Source organism: Agelaius tricolor, unplaced genomic scaffold, assembly GCF_023055355.1.
Source record: "Agelaius tricolor isolate 1412-34295 unplaced genomic scaffold, bAgeTri1.0.p SCAF_7, whole genome shotgun sequence".
Classification (NCBI taxonomy): Eukaryota; Metazoa; Chordata; class Aves; order Passeriformes; family Icteridae; genus Agelaius; species Agelaius tricolor.
In genome coordinates this window covers 6,091,681-6,109,260 of record NW_027269267.1, presented here as the reverse complement: position 1 = coordinate 6,109,260, position 17,580 = coordinate 6,091,681, and the positions used below count along the sequence as shown (strand labels likewise).

Here is a 17,580-nt window from a genome sequence, read left to right as displayed (position 1 = left end):
GGTGTGGAACAGAAGTGCACAACAGCCTTTCTGTTCATCCCTACTCCCCAGCCTGTGCTGATGGAGCAGGGCCATAGCACACACCATCAACACTCTGGGAACAGGGCTCTAGCAGGAAAAACAGCCTCAGAAAAATGAACTCTCTCCCAAAACAAGGCACATAAACTCCTTATATTTCCACAGCCAGGCTCTGTACATCACACTCACTGGTTTAAATGCACTTCATTAACTGTTTCATTAGCAGGAGCTGTGTCTCCTCTTCTAACTTTCACTTTGTCTGTGCACACTGACAAAGTGTGGTTGTGCAGCCTCAACACTTCTCCCTCAGTTCACAGCTTCTCTCTGCAATAGCATTTTTACAGAATTCAAGATTTTCTCCCATCAAAATTTTGCACAGTTGTTCTTCTGTGATGTTTCTTCTTATTGATGACCTAGAGATTTATACACCCAGTAGCCACTGCCACAGGCAGTCCCATCAGTACCTGGCTGGGTTTGGGTTAGGCTAGCTTCATGGGCAGTTTCTGTGGCTTTTGGGAACTCTCCCTCCTAGAGGAGGAATGAAGTCTGACTTGAAAGGTGGGAATTGTTTCAGAGGAAAAAACTGGTTTCAGAGGTGCTGTTTGTGTATATTGTGTGGTGGTTAATGTAAACCAAGAGTTAAATTTCTCATTGTCCTGTTCTATCATATTTCATATGCACAAACCCAGGGGCACAGGTGTCAGGCAAACAGAGGAAGTCACCTTTTCTGCTCCTGAATTTCCACTTCTTTCTTTTTTCCCTTGCTCCTCTTCTGTTACTGGTTTGTTTAAATGATGTGCTCTGCACAGCAGGACAAGGAATTGCACTGTAAAATATTTGGCACTTGATCAAAATGGAACATAGCTGTACCCTTAAGAACCATATCACAGAGATTAATGAGCTCAGTAACTGCAAGAGAAGCTGCAGTGGTTTTCAGAGGAACTGGATCTTGTGTCTCAGGTCTCCCAAAGAGCAAGAAGGTTAATTAAATCATGGCTCTTTGTTATAACATTAAATCCTAAAATATGATGTCAGTCTTCAGGTCTCTACTGGGAGAACTCTTGGTGAATTTCTTTCAAATATTTAAGCAGCAGGAAAATGAAAGCACTTTAAGTGTATCCCTAATTGCCTTATGTTTTGATGCAATGTCCATTACAGGGGAAAATCCACATTTGAAAATGCTCCTGCTGAGTTTAAAAATTATGACAACCATCCTATTTTGGAGAGGCAGAGAGAGAAAAGATAAACAGAAAGAATGGTGTTGATGAAAGGAAATTATTACCAGCAGGCAAAGGTTTGATAGGAGGAAAATAAAATTCTTATGCCAGGTTTCAGTCAGGATGAAGACAAAACCAGCAGTGTCTACAGGACAATTTGATTCCCCCTCTCCAGTGTTACCTGACTGTCTGTAAGATAACCAGGGCCCAGAGGTATCATGGTAGATCCTAGGATCCCAGGATTTGCTAGTAATAGCAGTCATGAGTTTCTTGTATCCTCTCATTCATATAAAATCCAAGTAAGATTTGCCATGAAAAATTTTATCTTTATTCTCCATGTCTGACCACACTCTAACATTTCTGCTGGATGTAGTGGGTTGAGCCTGGCCAGCAGCCACACAAACACTCACTGAAAAACAGGAATGGGAGAGCACATGGTTTGAGATAAAAACAGTTTATTAGGTGAAGGAAAGAGACAGCAATGAAGCAAAGGAAATAACTCACCACCTCCCACATGCAGAGCAGCCATTCTCCAAGCAGGAGCCACCTTGGAAGGCAGAAGTTTCCCTTTCTCTGTCCCAGTTTTACTGGTGACCATGACCTTGTGGCACTGTATTGGATGTAAGGAAAAGCCCTTTGGCCAGTTGGGGTCAGCTGGCCCAGCAAAGTCCCCTCACAATCTCTTGCCTATCCCAACTTACTTGCTGGAGGAGAAGAGTGTTCAAGTCTGCTTGTATTTACAATAATCTCATTTAACAGATTTTGTTGGTTTCCCTGCAATGATGTGGTGTAGGATTATGCCAGAGATATTAATGAAATACTATCCAGACTTTGACATATTGCCACCTCTTCTTAAAACTGAGCCTGTAGATGGACAGTCCTGGGTGGAATGGTAGCAAAGAACTTACACATGTGCTTTTTTACCAAAGTTGTAAGTTCTGTCTGACCTGAAAATGATTACAGATGAGAAACTTTATTATAGAATATTTGAATGTTCAACAGTAGCAAGGTTTGGAATGAAAAACTGAAGGAATTTCTAGGGAAAGCCTCTCTTTTCAGGTGGAGCATCAACTTCACCTCTGGGGAAACTTCAAACAAATTTTTTTCAGTGAGGTTAAAGGATAAATCTTTGCTTGTAGGGATTTCTTACATTTTCCTTTGATAGTTTTGGTAATTAATATTTAGGGGAAAATTGATATGGAAGTCCATGGGTTTCCACTGAGATGACCATCACTCTAAACAGTGTTTGGGATTAAAAATTAATCAACATAATTACTGTAACTAAGTTTTACAGAATTAGTGAAGGAAACTTTACCCCAAAGGAAGAATTATTCAAGGAGTCAGGAGAGAAGCACATGCATAGTTTCACGTTTTCACTTTGACTTGTGGCAGCAGTCAGAAAACTGTCACCAAAAAGCACAGAAAGTTTAACTGAGGGAATTCTGGTTTTAATTAACTCATTTCATGAAATCACAGCCACCTGCAGAAACAGAAAAAAAAAGAGTTTTTATATTTGGGAAAATAATTTTATAAGATTATAAATTCCTTTTTTAAAAATGAGTACTTTAAAAGCCACCTTTTTGAATTAGTATGTCAGTCACAAATCATTAGTAGTATATAACAATCAGAATTCTGGCTTTTTGTTTAATATTGTTGGGAATTAATCATTGACAGAAATGTATTTAATAGCAACAAAACTAGCATGGAGAACCTATTTCCATAGAAGCTCTATTCAAGAGTATTTTCATTCCATCCTTAGATTTCTGCACCAGAATCTGCTGTGTATTGTGAACTGTTGCCAATCACCAGAGTTAGGAAAATATGGGAATACAGAGAAGGTAACAGTAACTGTGGAAGAGCTGCTGTGTGTCCCTGTTCTGACACCTGTAAATGACCACAGACAAACCAGAGGGAAAAACCATTTCAAAATTGAAATGTGCAATCAAAGACCTTCAAGAAGAGTCAGGAAAAGTAGTGAACAGCCTTTAGAAGGGGAGAGAAAAAGAGAGAAATCATAGAAATGCTGAAAATATTTAAGAAAGGAGTCCACAGAAATACTGGCCAGCAAGCCAGGACAGAGCAGCTGCAGCAAGGAGGAGGAAGAGATGCTGGCCTGGAAGGGAGAATCAGTGCCTTGCTATTTCTCCAGCATAATCTTCACAATCTTCACAATCTTTTCAACACCAGTCTGTGCCTTCTGGGACTCCAAGAAACCTCCTTTCCTGGCAGTGCCTCTCTTCTAGCATCCCTTGAGACAGACTTTCCTCCTCCTCCAAACAGTTTGCTTTGAATAGTTCTCTAAAATCCTACTCATCCAGGGAGGATGCCACAAAGAGGCAGCACATCCGAGTTATCAGAGCAGCTCTACCTTGCAGACATGAGAAAGGCATTTGGACTCAGATCAAGTGCTGAGTGTGTTACAAGCACACCAACCCACCTCAGTAAAGAGAAACAAGTTCAAAGAGTGAAATTTTGAGTAGGAAAGTATAAACATCATTACCAGGATGTTAATGTTACATGTCTAATGGTGTCAGCAACTGCTCTTGCTCCCCCTGTACCACATGAATCACATAAAAGAAAGAAGAGGAAAAAGCAGATGTGACAGCTCTCACTCCAAGCTAATTCTGAAGACCAGAGGAATTCAATCTGCACCTGAGCTACCACTGCCCTTGCCTCCTTTTCTTCTCCCCCAACATGTCATTTAGATCCATTTCCCAAGCCACTCAAACGTGTTTAGTAACTAACTAGAAGTAGTGCAGTGATCTTGGAGCCTTTCACAGCTCCCTGAAATCCAAACAACTTTTTAACCAGTATGGGCAGAAACAGGGTCAGGTGCCAGCAGGCAGAGAAGGGCCTCAAGCCCCAGGAGTTCCTGCAGCTCTGGACTATTTTCAGGATAGACCTGAGCTGCAAAACAGAAACATTTCATCTGCCAGCAGGGAGGCACAGGGCTAATTAGCAGGCCTTGAACAGCAAGATTCAAACTGAGAGCATCCAGCACTGTCCCTGGTTTTTAGAGAAATGGATGGTATTTCTCTGTATCACCTGCCTCTGCTCCCTGAGCACCCACCTTTTCCTGCTATCCAGCCCTGCTGAGCACAGAGCTGTAGTAGCTGTCATGAGAACATCAGCTCAAACTGTGTGAAAATGGAAATAATTCTCCTCACTCATGAGAGAGGTTTGCATCAGGAGTTTCATTCTCATTTATGCCACGAGTATGAGTGGCAGAGAGCCCAAGGTAGAGTCCCAGGACAGTCACACACCAACATAATTCTGAACTTCCTCTTGAGTCTGGAGACCTTAGAAGAAAAGGGTTATTTGTCTGGAAAGTTACCCTACCCTGGGGGGAGTTAGAAGCACAGGAAGATAAACATTTGAACACTGGCTGTTCTTTGGAAAAGGGGGAGGTAAAGGAACACCCCCATGGGATGTTTCCATGCACAACTCACCTGCAGGGGCTTTGGTACCACCTCCAGCAAGGTGATTTCATCACCAGACACAGGAAACCTGTCATGGCCTGCCATGAGGGCCTGGAGAGAGCACGGGGTATTTAATCTGTGCACAGCCAGAGAGCTCCCTGCTCCCAGCTCACCAGGTAATTCACTGTTCTTTTATCAGCTGTACTCTGCAGTCTGCACCTGGACTCTCTCAGCTGGGGACTGACAACCCTTTCCTCCAGAATATATTCATTTCTATTCATTTTTACTTACTACACAATTAAAAACATAGATGTGTGGTCACTTTAAAAAAACACAGGAAACATTATTAAAATACACGATTACTAATAATATCTTTGTGCAAACCTATGATAGTAGTTCTGGGTTGTTACTTCATTTATCATCCTTCTTAGGAGTAGCTTCTGAAGAGTACTGAAGTTGGTGAGAATGAGACCATAAAATTTCTAATTCAATTTTCTAGACAATAAGGATCTATTCTAAGGACCATCTAAGGATGATTGTTTAATCTCTGCCCATCACACCCCTGAGGAAAGCTCACACATGTCCAAAGGATAATGTAAAACTGATGGGAATAAGGAAGGAGGGAATCTTAGAGTGAATTACACCATTATTTAAATACTCTTCTCTACATTCATCAAGGGAAAGCTCAATTCCAAATTAGAATGTAAAATTATTAGTTGTTAAATTAAAATGCATTATTAATTAGAAATTAGATTCCCTTGCAATCTTATCTTAGGCAGGTCCTCCCTGGGTGGCAAAATTGAAGTACTACAAGAATAATGAAGTCTGAATAAGAGGCCCAGAAAGCCATTCATAATAAGCATAGAAGTAAATATTCTGATGAGAATCCTCCCCTTCAGAATGCTTATTTTTATTTTTGTGTCCTGCCATGACAGCAGGACCCTCTCAGAGGGTTAAATTGACAGGGTATGTGTGATTTTATGGAGAAAGAGGAGAGTTAAACAACCAGAGACTCAGCAGTAAGTTTTGAGATCATGAAGACATCCAGGCCACAAAGGATATTTCCACTACAGGTTTCTATTCCAGGCTTTGATCCTATTAGACCCTTAGGAATAAAGCTACTGAGACAGCTGTAAAACAAAATATATCATTGATGGGAGCGAAAGGACAATGAAATCTGTCATCAATTCTTGCTCTGACCCCCCAAATAATAGAGCAGCAAATATTTCAAACAGATGATGCTGCTCAGATCCAGGTCCTGTAGCAGCACTGCAAACAAACCTTCACTACTTTTAACACCCTCTTAGTCCTTTTCAGCTGTGCCTGAAGACACAAAGGTACCAAGAGCCTCGCCCTGAGCACCAAGCTGAAGCTGAGTAAAACTAAACTTGAACCCTCCTCAGTGAGCTGTTGAGAAATGAGGTTTCCTCTTGCAAGTGGAACAACAAAATTCTGATATTTCATTTTTGTAAAGGTGCTATATAGTTATGATGTTTTGCTTTGTATCTTGAGTAGGAGTGAGTACTGTTTTGTCACAGATTGCACACCAAGTACAATGCCCTTTACCCTTCTGCTGGGTGGAATAGCAAATCTCCTTGTCTGGGGGACACAGAAGGGAAAATCTGGGTGTACTGATTGTTTGGGTGACACTTCTGAACCTGTGCTGAGATCTGTGGGAAGCCCAAGGGAATTAAACTCTGACTCCCATCAGACTGAAAAGGAAGTCATATGCCTAATCCTATTAGTGCCTGTAAAACTCCCAGACCTAACATTAGCTCCAGAGGTTACTCCACTGAGATCCCTTTGAGAGTAAGCAAACCCCCCCCAGATTGCTTCTGGGCAATTTGTTCTCCCTAACCATGTTATTGCTTTGGAGTTAACAGCAATAATTTATGTTCCATTATGTGCACTACTTAATTTAGATAGGCCAGCTGCCTTCCTGCATGGCTGCCAGCAAAAGAGTGCACATTCTCAGGAAATAACAAATTTGCAGGCTTCCCTTGCCTGCCTTTCTAATCTTACTGGAGTTCTGGGCCAGGGGTGCTGGGGGGTTTTTGTGGTTTCTTTGTTCCCATCTAGCAGGGAACTAACCCTGAGCAAGTGTGAGCAAGTTTCCCTCCCCAAAAATACAGAGTTCCAGTCTGCAGCACAAGGTTGTGTCTCACAGCTGAAGAATATTCAAAAGCCTTTTCATAAATGCATTTCTTAACAGTTTGAGGTCTTCTCCATCCTTAAATTAATCAGAAAAGAAATATGGGATTTGCCACGTAAACTCTTTTGTTGTGTTCTGTTAGAGTTTTGCTCTGAACCTACCTGCTGACAGAGATGAAGCAGTGCATCCTTCTGACAAATTATGCCACTGTAATGCTCTGTATTGAAAACATTCACATTTTTAAATAACGGAAAATAATTAAATTTCAGAAAAAATCAGAATTTTGCCATAAAACTTTGTACATGATGGGAATTACATTATTATGTGCTAGGTGGAACATGAGAAGAAAATAGCAAAACAGAAAAGAGTTTTGCCTGCCCATTCAGCATGTATTTTCCCTATACTTCAGTTTTGTGCAATTGCTTAAGTAAAGCCTTACACAGCTGGGAGAAAGAAGTGCCTAAAAGAAGTCATCCTTGTTTGGTCAAACATAACACTTGCAGCAGTTGTGTGAAGAGAGGATAACCTCAGAGAGAAGGATTTTCTCCCAGGGAGCTTCAGGGGATCAGCTCAGCTCTGTGGCAGGGTGGACCCTTCTTTTATCACCTACAAAGCAGCTTTGATGCAGAGACAAATGGCAGCAATCTCCTACCTTTGACAAGGAGCTTTGACCTGATGGGAAGCAAAGAAGAATTAGCATTTTCCTGAAAATACTTGTGGAATTCATATTTCATTGTGGCAAAGGTGGGAGGAGATTTGTATGGGTTCCTAAACTGATAAACTTAGTTTCTTTCTTCTACTGACCTTCCTTATAAATGGAGCAACCACTAGCACTTAACTACTTGTAACTTCATTGGAAAAGTGAACAAAAAGAGATGTCACAACTAGGCCAGTGCTGAATTTGGCTTTTGCACATGTTGCCCGACGTCAGCAAGATGAGAAACAAAGGCAGTTCATTTTCACACCACAAGCCACAGCAAAGTAAAAGAGCCTGTCCTCAGAGTGAGCTCTCTATCCCATCAGTCATGTGCCATGTCTGCACAGAGGCAGTGACCACAGGTGGCATGGGGACACCTGTTTTTTGGCACTCTGCTTTCTAGCAAATACCTTGGGAAGCATTTGCTTTGTCTTTCCAGTGGAGAGCAGAAATGCCTACTCCAGCCCCATCAGCTCAGATGTCACAACTCCAGCTCCAGCCCCAGCAGCCTCATCATAGCAGTGCTGTCCCTTTGGCACAAACCTTAATTACAGCAGGACATGGTGATGTTGGCAGTATAGAGGACTTCTATATGTGCACAGATCTTATATAATGTGTTGATATCATATATGTTATTTTTGTAACCCCTTGCAGGAGAGAAGGGTCAGTGGAGACCAGTGGGGGTGAGCGTGTTGGGGATGAATAATGGAATCATAGAATTTTAGGAGGTTGGAATGGACCTTAAAGATCATCTACTTCTGATGATGAACATTCCACTAGACCAGGTTGTTCAAGGCCTTATCCAAACTTGCTTGGAGCACTGCCGGGGATGGGGCATCCAGAACCTTCCTGGACAACTGGTGCCAGGGCCTCCCCACCCTCACAGTAAAGAATTTCTTTCTACTGCTAACCTAAATTTCTCCTCTTTCAGTTTTTACCTATCTCTTCTTGTCACTGCAGTGCACCTGTCACTGCAGTTCCTGACAAAAAGTTCTTCTCCAGCTTCCCTGCAGCCCCTTCAGACTCTGGAAGGTGCTCTGAGGTCTCCACACAACCTTCTCTTCTTCTGGCTGAACAGCCACAACTTTCCCAGCCTGTCTTCAAAGGCAGTTCCAGTCCTCTTATCAATGTTGTGCCTCTTCTGGACTTGCTCCAACAATTCCACATCCTCCTTTTGTTGGGGACACAAGAACTGGACACAGCACTGCAGGTGGGGTCTCACCAGAGCAGAGTAGAAGTGGAGAATCTCCTCCTTGGACCTGCTGCCCATGTTCCTTTTGATGGAAGCCAGGACAGGGTTGGTTTCTGGGCTGTGGGTGCTCACTGCCAGTTCATATTGAGTTTTTCCTCTGCTATCACCCCCAGGTCTTTCTCTGCAGGGCTGCTCTCAATCCCTTCCCCACCCAACCCACAGGTGTGTCTGGGATTGCCCCAGTGCAGGTGCAGGACTTTGTACTTCACTTTGTTGAACTTCATGAAGTTCCCACCAGCCCCACCTCTCAGGCCTGCCAAGGTCCATTGCTGTGGGGTGTGACACACCACAGCTGTGGCACTGCAAGCTGACTTCAGCTCTGCACAACAGGGACCAGGGGTGGCCTTTGGTTCACATCAACAGCTGCCAACAGCTGAGTGGATCAACTGGTGGTCTGAATACTTCCCCCAGTCACACACACAGAGGGGGAATTAAATATTATCCCCTCCACGTGTGGGATGGCTAAAAGAACCTGGGCAGAGAGCACTGGACTCTGATATACAATATAGATTGTGATGAAATCCAGGAGAGCATTTCATTAACCCACACCACAGCTATTAACATTTATCTACCTACAAAATCCTGTTACACAAAGTTTTGTGTCACAGAGGAACTCTGTCAAGCCTCTCAGGAATGGATTCCAGTTTTAGAAGTGTGTAGAAAGTGCATCAGCCTGTTCCTCACCCCAAAAGCCCTCAGCCCAACACAGCACTCAGGAGGGTGGCACATCTGAACTCTGAACTTGCTCCCAGTGCAGCAGCTGATTGTATCTGGTGTTGAGAACACAGCATTGCTTTTACGGAATTCCAGGCTGTTTTCCCAAATACATTAATGCAGTGTTGGAAGAAAAAGAATTAGAGATGAAAGTACATACAGAAAATGCCACCACCACAAGCAGCCTCCAACAGTGTTTGCAACTTAAAGAGAGGGTGTGTAAGAAGCTCCCAGGGCCTGAAGGTCACTGTGATGTGGACTGCTTAGCACTGAAAGAAACCACCTAACAACATTCCCTGTGCCTTCATCCACGGGGCAAACATTTTCTTCCATTTCCACAGCTCCCTTACACAGTGCTGGCTGTCAAACATTGCAGTGCCACACTGCCCCACTGACCTCCCCTTGCCCATAAACCCCACTGCTGAGTGCTTCTTACAGGTGTAGTTGTGGTGTCTGACACTGGTTGGTTCCAGATCATAATCATCATCCTCTAAAAATGAATTATGGATGCAAGGAGATCCAACAGAGGCACTGAGGTAAGAAAAGCTGTATTCATGAGAACTCAAAAGGAAGACAAAAAAGTTTCTGCTTGCATACTCTTAGAATGGAAGCCCATCCTCTCCACAAAAAATAGGTCCTCCCACACAGTGACACATGACACCACTCATCTGTCATTTTAAGGCAGCCCAGCCCAACCTAGACTGTTCAAAGGGGAACAGATCAGGGAAGAGAAAACCTACAGGAGAAACCAAGAACCCAGTGCTTGTAGGGTAGCCAAAAAGATGACCCATGAATGTAATATTGTGACACAAATATCCTTTGCTAAAGGATCACATAGGCTAAAGGAGAGCTGATGGTCCAGGGGGCAGAGCATGGTACAGTGTATGATGTTGGAGCACACAGGAGGAAGTGCTTTATCTTCTAGTGAAAAATAAAAACTTTAAAGATGTCAGATTTGAAAAATTGGTTTAATCTACAGCATCTCTGTGTACCTTGCTGCAGTCTCAACTTAGATTATACAGCTTTGGGGTTACTTTGGAGGATTCTTCAGGAAAGGAAGATACCTCCCTCCCTATTCTGATCTTTTGGAGGAGCCATGCAAAATGTTATACATTGCTGCTATAAATACCTCAGCAGTGAACCATCCCTCTGCAGTTCTCAAGGACTGGCTTTGTGCAGGGAATGCCCATAGGGTTAATCTTGTTCTTGCCTCCCATCCCAACAAAATGATCCATCCAGGTAATTACTGCAGACATGTGGCAGTCACATGGGTCAGTTTTCAGGACTGAGACCAAAAAGCATAGATGGAAATGAAACCAACCAAAGCAAAAAGAAAATAGCCCTTAGTACATGTTTAGTTACAAAAACCAGAGTGGTAAGTAGGAAAAGGATGCAGATCTCCCAGTTACATTATGGTCTGATCAATAAACACTTGAAAAAAAGCCAGATGCTGGGCAGTCACCATTTCATTCAAGCACAATTAAACCCCCTGTATTCCATCATAGTTTGTCCAAAATCACATACAGTTAAATAAACAACTGAAAGCGTGAATGAGATTAATATACAGTACTTTCACACAGCCAAAGCTATTTTATTTTACAAGACGAGGCTTTTGCGTTCATCTTTTTTCTGAAAGCCCAGTAAAAACAGCGTAAACTACTTAAGCAAAATTTAAGAGACAACTTACAAAGTAAAATTTGCATAGCACTGTAAATCTGCGTGTTTGTTTGGGCACAGTTCTCTGTAAAAACTACAGTAGGTGACAGGGTTGGGTTTTCTTAATAGCTTGTTTTTCACCAGATTCAGACAGACTTCTTCTGAACATCATAAAATCAAGTGTAGGAAACAACTGTAAAAATGTACAAAAATATATACACATGCACAGTAAATGCATACCCTGTATACAGTTTTATTACTCGTTAGATTTGGCTAATAATGATCATCTGGTGACTTACACTTCCCTCCAGGAATGACAGGTTTGCAACACATCAATCAGCTCCAGGAGGGTGATTTTCCTCGGAGAGAAGGTTTGGATTAAAGCTACAGTACTTGCTGGTGATCTGAGGAGTGAGCGAGGCACCAGCGGCAGCGGCCGCCGGGCGTTCAGGCGAGTTCAGCATTCAGATGTCACAAGGGACAGCTCGGACACAGCTGAAGCAAAGGGACACGAAGGGACACAGCTTGGCTCTCTGCACAGATGCACATGCACGGAATAAAGGAGGTACACAGAACCTGCTCATGCCTTGGGGTGTAAAACTTAATTCCTGATTAGGCTCTGCTACCCGCTCTTCCTTCCTTCGCAAATTGTATTTTAGTAATTTGTAACTCAGCGTGTTTTCCTTAAGAATGCACACTGGCCAAAATGAAAAAAGTTGTGTAAGACTGAAAATTGGTAGTGGTAGCCCCCCCATTAAGGAATACTTCTAATTTAAAATTTAAAAGTACTATTATATTCTGATTGCTGTTGAAGTGTCTAATTTTAAAATTCACTTTTCTCCTAAAAAGATAAAATGCTGCTTCTGCTAGTGGTTTATAGAAATAGACTATCTGCACTCAAGTTCTCTCAACAGTGAAAGTGCACAAATAATCTTTCTTTAGTTTCAAAAATTGAACAGTGGCTGGTAACTACAGGTATAACATTTTAAGAAACACAGGCAGCTTTCTAAAAGCCTAGAGAGGCCAAGGATCAGAGAAACACATTTGTCTTAGATGCCAATCCCATGTCTTCCCAATTCTGAGGTATGAAATATTTTCATGCCTTTTTCTGGTGGCTAACACACATGGCACTGACTTCCAGAATGTTCTCACTCCAAACCACAGCAGGTAAATAACACACAACCAACAGCCTGCAAGCATCTTCTGCAGAGACAGTCAGATAAACCAGCCTTAAACAGGGCAGAATGAGAGTCCCCATCTGAAACAAGCCCTCAGGAGGAATTCTGACCCAAATCACATGAACATGGCAAGGGTTATTCTGTAAGTTGTTACACGGAGGTCTCACATCCACATCAGTCAGAGCCTGCCTCCCACACAGTTGTCTCTGCTTTGCAAAGCTCCTGGTGATCACTCAGTTTTCTCAGAACAATAATTTGGCCGGACCTATCAGTGTTCCTTCTCCCTCACAGCTCCCAGCAGGGCTTTCACCTGCTTCAAATCCCAGCTTCACTCAGCACCAGCAGCCCTGGAGCTGCCTGTTATGATTAGAAGGCTCAGGAATACAGGAACAAGTGGCTGTGACACACTGGGTGGGAGTACAGATTCAGCATTCCCATCACAGGGACGAGTTTCTTTGTGCAGGCACACAGCAGAACTTGCAGCAATCATCTGCTGGGAATCAGAACCTTAACACCAGGGGACAGAAGCACATGGCATCCAGGAGATGCTGTGAGCTATCCTGCTGTATCCCATCTTCAAAGGAGATCAAGGAATGGATTCTTCACTTTGATCTGTGTTGGCCTCCAGCATCTGCATGAAACACTTGGGTGAAGTCTGCCCAAGTCTGGGTTTAGATTCTTAGCAAATACTTCTCCAAGATGCCAAAATACATCAGATTGTGTCTTCAATCTGAAACACTCTGTGTAGCATCAAGTCAGCATTATTCAAAGACTCCAACCCCACATTTTTTCAAAAGGTACATGATGCAAAACCAGGTTTTGGGGTAGTCCCAAGACAGAAACAGTACTTTCAGCAAATATCCCATGGACTCCCTTGCTTTCTCATTATTCCAACTCTTAGTAAAAACCATGTCCCAACTCCCTTTCACCAGAGGGACCTGTTGCCAGGTAGGGAGGGCCTGTGTGAGGGAGGCCTCTTCTCATCCCTGCTAAAAGTTTTGCTTTGAAGCAGCAAAGTTGCACTATCATATAACACAAACACCACCCTGTCACTTCAGCCCTAGAGCTGTCAACCAGTGCCAAAATTCAGGAAGAGAAAACCCCAGCCATGTGAGACAGCTGCTGTAAGACTGGTTGAACTGGAGAGCTCTGAGTTCCTGCTAAGAGGTTGTAACCAAACCATCAGCAGAAGATACAGGTGAGCAAATATACAGACATCAGTGATGGAGACAAGAGGTACCACGTGGAAGTGAGCAGTCACACCCACTTTTCCTGTGAATACCAGGCAATTAGGACACAGGCAGCAGTCAGATTCATTGGTCAGCAATTAAATGTAGAGCCCTTCAAGATAAGTTAAAGCAGAACAAAGGAACATTGCCCATGCTCTTTGTGCCAGGGACAGATATTTTGCTCAGTGGTGCAAAGTCAATTGCAAGAGCACATTCAGCCCACAATGAGCAAGAGAGAACTGTAATCCTACCAAGCCAAGGCCTCTGGATACCACATCCTTCTTCAGCATCAGCTCTTTGTGCCTTCCTAACTCAGAGATGCCACGTGGCCAGCAGTGCCCAAGCTCTCTCACCAGGTTCTCAGCTGTAGGTCAACCTGATGCTCCTTTGGAACTGTAAATCCCACTTAGAGAGCAGCACCATTGCTGTTGGTGACAATGACAAGTGCTGCCAAGGCCAAGAGCACACATCTATCATCTGTCCATGTTAGTCTGAGAACCATTCCTCTTCAGAGTCAGTGCTGAACTCCATGGCAGTCAGCTTGCAAGTCCATACTGGCAAACTCTATTTACTCCAAACAAATAAGCAATAAATGAAAATTCTGAAAGGTGGAGAAAAAAACCACTCCCATAGCTGTAAGTTTATTAAACCTAGCATGGTTGAAAAGCAAAAGACAAAAAACATGATATATTTTTGTTTATTATTGCTCTTAAAGGGCTTGGTAGTCAAATATACAAGCTATGCTCTATTAAACCAGAAGAAAATAAGATATAAAATCTATGCTCACTTTTCCAATCCAATCCACCTGCTAATCTTCATTAGTGACATTAACTTCAGCTAATTCCAGTCATTTTAATTGATACATACTCTGTGTATGTGTGCGCGCGCGAGTATAAAAACCCCTATTTGAGAGATAAAATTCAAAATGAAGAGATTCATGTTGGTTTTGTACTGTTTTGTGCACTGCTGTAGTTTCAGTTTTTCAAGTGTTACTGATATGTCTGTTTAGAAGAGCAAAATTTAAGTATCTGATGATGTATTTATTATATTTTCAAAAAGAAAGCATGACCAATAAGTTATGATAAGAAAATATGAAATGTTGATTATTCTCCCCTTGATGTACATGCACTAATCCCATGATCCTGAATAGGGAGTTACATGCACTAAGAGGAGAAAAGGATCCTGTAAAGAGAAAGGCTATTAATTCCTTTCTCCTCTAAGCAGCTCCCCTCTTCTCAGCATTAAGAAGGGATTTATTTTGTGAGATTCTCATCATGCCCATTAATATACTGCTCAAAATGTAAGTATAAAACATAGTCAATGGTCAGCCTGCTTAGCAAGCCTCTTCTGCTAAGCCAGTACAATTTATATATACTCAATATCATCTTCAGGAAGCAAGTATACAGCATTTGTAACATCTTTCTAGGAAGCAAGAACTATACCCATTACTGAATTACTTAAGGAAAAAAAAAAAAAAAAAAAAAGAAAAAAAAAAGAACCCCCCCACTGTTCTCAGTCCTCTGGTTAAAAACAGGGAAAAGCCAGAGTTAACTTTATCATCAGCATTTGGATGTCTGACAGTATTTGAAGACAAATTACAAAAACATCCAGCAAGGAAAACATAGTTATGGCTAGGCTCTGCTCTCCTCAGTTCCCAAAGCATATTTCAAATCCCACTAACATTTGCAACAGATTTGCAGCCCCTCTCTTAGGGAAGATTTATTGAGGGGACAATGACACACTAACACTGGGGGTCTGGGTACAAGGATTCAGCAAGGTGGAGTCTAACAGGAGACAGACAGAACTCAGGTCAGCCTTCAAATGCTCTTGTTGAAAAGACCACAAATAAAAATCAAGTGCATGACAGAACAAGTGATTAATGACCCCAAGTAAAATATTTTTCTAAGTTACAAAATTGCTCTTCCAGTGTTTGAAAACAGAAAAACCTGTGGGAGAAGAGGTTACATTCCAACAGTTAAGAGCAAATTCGGAAAGAAGGTAAATTATTACTTTCTTATCTTGGTTACTGGAGCAAAGATGAAAACAACAACCAGTGCTTTGATAAAATCTGCTCTTTACAAAAGTGAGATAAATATTCTAGTGGCAGCTGGGTTAAAGATACAGACCCTGAGGGTTAGCTTCTGCCCTCATTTGTAGGTCTGCAACTCATTTCACCTACTTCTGTGAGCAGCCAAATGCAGATTGTGACCTTCAGACTTGAACATACAAGTATAGTTACCACCTGTTTGCAAATAATTCCCCAGCTATGCATACAGCAGCAACCTATAGAAACCTCCAAATGTGCGTTTGTAAAAAAAGGAAAAGAAGGAAGGAAAAAGGGAGACAGGTACAGACATGATTCTGAGCTCTAATTTTCAGTGAAAAAGACCAACAGGTCAACAAGCAAAACTAAAGATAAGTAAAATCCCTGAAGAGACCTTATACTCTTTCTAATGCTTCAACAGCACAGCTCACCTTGCAAAAAACTTCACATGAACATCTAAAGCATGATCAAGTCAAAAGAGCAGCACACCGTATCCTGACACACATAAGGTAAAAGTCCTGGCCCCATCTCAATCCATGCTGAAACTCTCATTAGAAGTTCAAGAGATACCAGCATTCAAAATTGGACTGCTACAGACCTTTCCTTTTCACATTTTTTACAAAAGAAGACATTTTGAAAACTATTGTGCTGATTTCTAGTGCTGCCTCCCAGTTTACTGAGAGAAGTTGGCTGAACTGGACTTTGGTAATGAGAGATGCAAACAGAAATAAAAGGAGAATCGAAAAAATTTCCTTCTTTACACAACTCTAAATCCCATGGCCAACCACTAATTAAAAAAAAAAACCGAACCAAATGAGTCCAAACAGATTCAAAATTATGGAACATGTTTGATGTGGAACAGGGCAAACAGCACTCAAGACTGAAGTAATATTTAGAAATTAAAGAGCCTTGAGCAGTTAGCAGGAGATAGGATGGGAGTGTTCTCCTATTGGATCTGTTCTATGGGATGTGCTGATGGATAACACGCTGCTTCCAAACTCCACTATCCCTTCTCCTGCGTTACAGAGGTCTTAAGATGTTGCCTGAAAATAAAAAGTGTCAGTGTAACATACAAACAGGATTTCATCTGTAGCCATGACAACACAGCCAAAAAGACTCTAACCCAATGAACACCTATCAATTCATTTAAGGAGGGTGTTTTTTCCTGGCTCATTAGTAAGAGAAGTTGGAAATCAATAAATGTTACGTTGGCTTTAGCAAGAGGAAACATTCAATGGCTCCTGTTGTAAAAGTGAGTGTAGTGCTCTTGACAGAAACCAGTTTTCAGTCATCTGAAGATACACGTGGCCATGGCCAATGCCCTCTTTTCTCCCCCACCCCAAGTCCCCCAACAAAGCAAGAAAAATTAGTTTCTTCTTCCACCCCACCCCAGATTTTCTCCCACAGCTTGACTACAGTAATCCTTGAACAGGCAGAAGGTTGGTGCATTCTCTTCAGTCGATGCCTCCAACTTCTTCATTCTTGGCTCAAGTTTTATTCATTAATATTAGTCATCAGTTATTAAGAAAAAGATAGTTTCTAAGTGTTTGTTGTTGTTTTTTAACTGAAGTTAATCGGATACCATAGTCTGGTTATATGTGCTGATCTGCAGCCGTCAGTTATTCCTTTTTCTTGAATTCCTGGTTGCCATAGCTGGAGCCTTTTTCTATTTCAGTTACTCCTATCAGTCTACGAACTCCAAAGGAAGCTTTAAAATATAACAGAGAAATGAGAGGCACATTAAAACCAGTCCAAGCATCCAGGAAGTTACATGTAAGCACATGAGCAGAACCCAATCCCCAGGTCAGCAGTGACCAACAGTGTGCTGTACGAGGCTGCACAGGGATCACAGGTCAAGTGACACTCAAAGAGAGGGACAATCCAGATTAAAAAATATAATTATTGCTTCTCTTGGTTAACAGGACACGTGGCATGAACACTGAAGCATATCCCCTCCCTCTACTTCCCTTCTTTTATTGTTAGGGTTTTTTTGTTGGGAATGGG

General features: G+C 42.1%; 1 protein-coding gene across 4 annotated transcripts in view; it reads right to left on the bottom strand.

Moving 5' to 3' along the window:
- Positions 1-14,148: 14,148 nt before the first annotated feature.
- AGPAT3 (1-acylglycerol-3-phosphate O-acyltransferase 3) overlaps positions 14,149-17,580 on the bottom strand; it is an 88,985-nt gene continuing 85,553 nt past the window's right edge. For 3 of the 4 annotated variants that reach the window (XM_071430240.1, XM_071430242.1, XM_071430239.1), the window contains one exon: positions 14,149-17,284. In XM_071430240.1, coding sequence (XP_071286341.1) covers positions 17,196-17,284 — 89 coding nt within the window. In that variant the 3' untranslated portion in view covers positions 14,149-17,195. The remainder of the gene's footprint in view (positions 17,285-17,580) is intronic. The other variant, XR_011679669.1, reaches the window with a different exon arrangement.